The 5,708-nt window shown below is 52.8% G+C and overlaps 1 protein-coding gene across 1 annotated transcript in view; it reads left to right on the forward strand.

Moving 5' to 3' along the window:
- LOC105825012 (liver carboxylesterase 1-like) overlaps positions 1-5,708 on the forward strand; it is a 124,026-nt gene that overhangs the window by 89,786 nt on the left and 28,532 nt on the right. The window contains exons 12-14 of the mRNA XM_012662671.1: positions 2,331-2,449; positions 4,111-4,191; positions 4,460-4,607. Coding sequence (XP_012518125.1) covers positions 2,331-2,449; positions 4,111-4,191; positions 4,460-4,607 — 348 coding nt within the window. The remainder of the gene's footprint in view (positions 1-2,330; positions 2,450-4,110; positions 4,192-4,459; positions 4,608-5,708) is intronic.

Genomic DNA, 5,708 nt, shown 5'->3' on the forward strand with positions numbered 1-5,708 from the left:
CCTGCAGCCTGACCTTGGTCTCTGGTGTGAGCCGTGTGGGGTTAGGATTTGGGCCTTGTGCTGCTGGGTCTGGTTCACTTTACAGAACTTCTCCTTTGGGCAGCCGGAACTGGCCTGTCACTCGCTGGCCCTGGCACAGCAGGAAACTACCGGGTCTCAGAGCCTAGGAGTTGCCCAGTTCCGTGTCCAGGGATGGAGCTCTGGCCCATGGACGGTAGAACTGGAAATACGGCGCATAGGACGGGTGTCTGTGTGAGGGGATCTGTAATAACGCTGCCAGTCGGTACAATCTAACATTACCGAGCCCTTTCCAGGTCCCAGGTACTGTGCTGAGTATAATAGTTCGTGTGTGTCCAGCCATTTACCTCACAATAACCCATTTCATAGGCGAGAAAACTGAGGCACGAACAGGTAAAACTGCTTTCCCAGGTGATTGGCTAGTAAGTAACAGAGGCAGGTTTCCAATCCAGGTAGTAGTCTGGTTCCGCGACGCACGCTCTTAGCAGCTACACTCTTATGACTACATGTGCGATATGACGATGCGCAGAACCAGCTCCCCAGATGCTGGCACGGAAGTCAGGCTCTGCTTAGTCTGTGACCATATAAAATTTTTCATCAAAGGTAAAAGCTAAAATTGAAACATTCATCAATATAATGGGAGCCCACCCCTGATTATTATTATTATTATTTTTTTGAGACAAAGTCTCATTCTGTTTCCCAGGCTGCAGTGCAGTGGCGCGATCATAGCTCACTGTAGCCTCCAACTCCCGGACTCCAGTGAACCTCCTGTCTCAGCCTTCTGAGTAGCTGGGACTACAGATGGGCGCCACCACGCCCAGCTAATTATTTTTTTATTCTTTGTAGAGATAAGGCCCTACTATGTTGTCCAGGCTGGTCTCTAACTCGTGGCCTCAAGCAGTCCTCTGGCCTCTGCCTCCCAAACTGCTGGGGTTACGGGCGTGAGCCACCACCCCCAGCCCCTGATTCTTTACTCACGGTATTCCTCTCTAACAGAGAATCAAGTCCCGGTCTAGGCACACTGAGAGGTGGGAGCTCAACACCTCTTGGAAGCAAAGCATTTAAGTATAGATAGGTGGATATAGTCGGTCTCATGAATCGTGGATTCTGCATTTGGGAATTCCCCTACTTGCTAAGATTTATTTTTAACTCCAAAGTCAATAGTCACGGCACTTTTGTGGTCATTCACAGACACGTGCAGAGTGGCAAGAAGTTTGGCTTGGGTGACGTGTGTGTTCCCGTCTGAGCTCAAACGAGGCAGCGCTCTGTCTGCTTTTCTCATCTCTCAGACTAACAAGGGTCCTTTCTGCGGTTTCTGTGCTCCGTGTTAGTGATTTCCCTGTCCCAAATGGCCCCAAGGCTGGCTGCCCTGCCGTCTCATGCTCCTGAAGGCAGGAGGCTGTGCTGTTCTCACGGGAGCACCGCGCTGCGGGAAGAGCTGTGCCGAGGGATGAGCGGCCGTGCTGTGCTGTGAGCTCGGGTGACAGGGCGACAACACAGCACGTCCAGAAAAAGGAAGAGGAAGTTTTCCGATCCCTACATGGGGCCATTCTGGAAAGTGCTGAAGTAACATCTGTAGGGTGTGATGCAGCTGTGGGGAGGATGGAAGAGCAGCTAAGTTAATGCATTCATGAGATGACAAAGAGTTTTTAAAAAGCACAGTGGACAGCACTGCTGGGAGGCTGAAAGCCAAAGAAATTTGCAGTCACGTTACCCAGGGCCAGGTAGTCGGGAAGCCCTTCCCCACTGGTGTTGTAGCATAAATAAATACTAGGTATAGTTAAGTCCTTGTAAGAAATATCTGTTACATAAAATATCTTTAAATAGAAATCCACACATAAAATAAGGTTGACCAAATGATGTGACCAGAGGCTCTGAGGAACCTAACCCTAAACTTCCCCTGCCAGTAACGACTCAGTATTCGCTAACTCAGCATTCGGAGCAATGTCATAGAACATCGCTGCCGTGAGTAACAGGAGTTACCTGGAGACAGAGACCCACACTTCAAATTGAAGTACACATAATGTATATAACTGATACACGGATTTCGATTTGAGTTAAGATCAGCCCCCTACCCCCGTCACCTTACCACTGCCAGCCCCTGGTTGAAGTTCTGCCCTCTGGGGTCACACAGACTTTGCCCCCTTGGTTGGGACCCTGAGCTTCTGGGACCACTGCCTGGGGCCACACGGGTCCATGTGCTGCCCTGACCCTCAGACAGGCAGAGTGGTGGACGCGGGTGTTGTCTGGGGACGGGGAGGCTCAGACGCTGCCCTGCTCTCTTCCCCAGAGTCATCAGTACCTGCCCACAGTGGTGGATGGCGTGCTCCTGCCCAAAACCCCCGAAGAGATTCTGGCCGAGAAGAATTTCAACACTGTCCCCTACATCGTCGGCATCAACAAGCAAGAGTTTGGCTGGTTTCTTCCAATGGTGAGCACGTGCAGCCTCTTAGACTCTCCGCTCTCCCCGTCAGCCCTCCCAGCTCTGGCCACAGACGTCCGTCCTTCTCCAAGGCTGGATCTGAGTCCAGGGCATCTGTCCCCTCCCTCACAAGTTGTCATTTCCATGGAAACCTTCTCTGGGATGGCCCAGCTGTGACTGGGGTGGCACGGCCCTGGGAACCCCTCTCCCAACACCCTTTGATCATCTTCCAATGAAAGAATCCTGCGGTGTCCGTGCCGGGAGGGCCTGTGGAGGTAACGGTTGTGCAGATGGAAACGGAGGAGCCTGGAACAGGGAGGGAGCTCGGGAGTTGAGGCGAGTCAGGCCTGGGCGGCGGCTTCTCACCTTGGGCCTGGTGCGCACTTTCCCATGAATCTCCACACACGCTCTCAGTCGTCTCTGAGAGATTCAGAGCGAGTTGGTTCTCCTTGAGTTAAGATTGACTCTAAACGTGCAGAAAGAATTTCCTTCCTGTCCAACGTAGACAAAGCCAACCCCAGTTAGAGCCATAGGACAGATTTTATTCAGTAACACGACTGCAGTAGGGAGTTGTCCAGTGTGGATGGCCCCAAATCCCTGAAACAAAGGCTGGGGCTGTCCTAAAGCCCAGCTGTGCTGAGGGAAAGCCCTGTGGGGTGCGGAGTTGGGGTGGTTAGTCCGTGAGGCTCGACCACCTGGATGTGTGAGTCCCCCTCATCTGGAGGAGAAGCAGGAGGCCGTGGTGTAGACTGAAGTGAGGCCCTCCCGGAAGTGAGGCTGGAATCTTTGCACAGGACTGGGAGGGAGACCCAGGGTTGCCTCCCTGAAGGTTTGCACTTAATAGAGAGGCCTCTCAGGCCCTGGAGGAAGCAGTCTGGGTGGTAGATTTGCATCCCAAGGGCAGAGAAAGGCCTTGTACTTGCAGCCTGTCTAAAGTGACTGCTCTGGGAGGGGCTGAGGGGCCTCTGCCTGTCACCAGGTTTTGGCTGCAGCAGAGAGTAAGTTCTCTTGGCAGGTGGAGCTTTCTCAGGCAGGCGTTGTAAGGGGGCTGGAGCCATTGTGGGGGCCATTGACCTTAAGCTGCTAGGAGACCTGCTAGGGCTTGAGGAAGTCTCTGGGTGCAGAGGTTTGGACAGGGTCGTTATGTGCTGAGAGTTCTGCAGTTCTGCCTTCAGAAGGATATCAGAGGTTATGCCTAAGACCAAGGCCATGATGGCAGGATTCGGGATTTTCTATGTCATCTGCGACAGGTGGGGAATTTGAGAGGTCTGTGTCACTTGCCCCAGAGCCCTTGACTTCAATGCTAGCCTGGCTACAGCTTCCCTCTCTGCCTCCCTGACCATTGTGGGGATTCTAGCCTGATGCACACGCACAGCACGCACACACACCCACAAACACACATGCGCACCACACACAAACACATGCATACACACACAAACAGCAAAAAACTGGCACAGCTTCTGCCAAACTTATTTTAATCCTCTTTGCAATCCTTGAGTTGAATGAAAGTCCATTTGATTCATTGATTTTGCCCAATTCATTAAAGACCCATGCTTTTCAAGGCCCAAGAAAGTTAGAAGACCTTCAGTCTGGGTTGGATTGTTGGTTGGTGAGGTTGGCTGTTGTTCATTCCCAATGATTCACAAATACTTAATCATTTTTTTTAATAGTTGATGGGCTATCCGCTTTCTGAAGGCAAACTGGACCAGAAGACGGCCACGTTTCTCTTGTGGAAGTCCTCCCCGCTTACTGTAAGAGTCTAGGAACCATGGGAATTGGGTGAGACCCAAAGAGGGGCAGGGACTTGTCCCGAATCACAGATCAATTAAATTACAGAATGGAGACTGGGGCTTGAGGGTTCTGCCCCCACTTTTCTACCTTCCCCACTTGATCATCCTGGGGCTGAGGGGGGAGTTGCCCAGGGCTGGGGAGGTTCCCCATCAGTGCGAGCCTCGCTCACTGGCCAGAGAAGCTGCACTGCTCACCAGGGCTCATGGTCACCGTCTTGATCTATTTCAGGGCATCCCTGAGGAGCTGACTTCGGTGGCCATTGAGGAGTATTTAGGAGGAACAGAGGACCCTGTCAAAAAGAAAGACCTGTTCCTGGACTTGATTGGAGATGTCGTGTTTTGTGTCCCATCTGTGATTGTGGCCCGACGCCACAGAGGTGAGCCCTAGAGGCTAGACGGGAGAGGAACACAGACCCCACCAGCTCCAGTGTCTGACCTGCTCACCTCCCAGCATAGACAGATGTCGACACTGCTGGTGGGGAGGCCTCACAGGCAGGTTCCATATTGCATAGGGTGTGGCACTGTCCTTTTGGGTTTCTTCCTGCAGCAGACTCTGAGAAAATGATCCAGGTGCATGCAGTTTATTTGTCAGGTAATGGTAGAAAACACCAGCAGGGAGGTGGGGAAGTGTCAGAGGGAAGAGATGGAAGACAATCCGTGACGCGTTGCCCAGCAAGTGTCCACTGTGCACAGCTGGAGCTGGGAGCTCTGGGAAACAAGCAGAGGACACGGCTCAGGGTTGTCCCCTCTGAGCAGGGGGGGCTGGGGTATTCATCCACCAGTTCTCAGCTGTGATTGGTTGAAGGCTGTTCCATTGAGTTGTTGACTCCCTGGCACTTTGACCTGTTGCACACATGGGCTGATTAGTCTCTGGTGGCCCAACGAAGGCCTCAGGCAAAGAGCTGGATGCTGGTGGTGGACAGGCTGGTGTCAGGCTGGTGCTCAGGCGGGCAGGCCCAAAAAGAGGGCATATGGGTGAGGTAGGTGAGGCACCAACAGCATCTGCTACAAGGGCTTCCTACCTGCAGTGATGGTGGGATGTGGGTCTAGAGGACAAATATTGGACAGGTCTTGAAAGGTTTCCAAGATCAGAGCTGGCTGCGAACTAGTTTCTTAACTGGTGGAGCTGGGGGCAGAGCAGGAGACAAGTACAGGATCAAGAGGGTTGTCCAAGACTGACCAAGAAGGCCAAACGGAGGGAACAGTAGCAGATTTGAGTGGTCTGAAGAATGTCGGTGTCTGTGCCTGGCTTTGTCCATCTCGGTGTGGACAAGCAGAAGGCCAGGGTGGAGTCTCCATGGGGCCTTCTGACACTGACCTGAGGCTGTGTGGGTGGGGTGTGAACTTAGGGATGCATGAGCTCACCTAGAGGGGAGGTGTCCTCCTGTGGGTGCCATTTGGGGAGCCTCACAGCACCTTTCTTTTTCTACCAGTTCTCTGCATGCCAGGAAAGGGTCCTCTGGTCCAGACCTCTCTCT

This window comes from Propithecus coquereli, unplaced genomic scaffold (genome assembly GCF_000956105.1).
Source record: "Propithecus coquereli isolate 6110/MARCELLA unplaced genomic scaffold, Pcoq_1.0 Scaffold770, whole genome shotgun sequence".
NCBI lineage: Eukaryota > Metazoa > Chordata > Mammalia > Primates > Indriidae > Propithecus > Propithecus coquereli.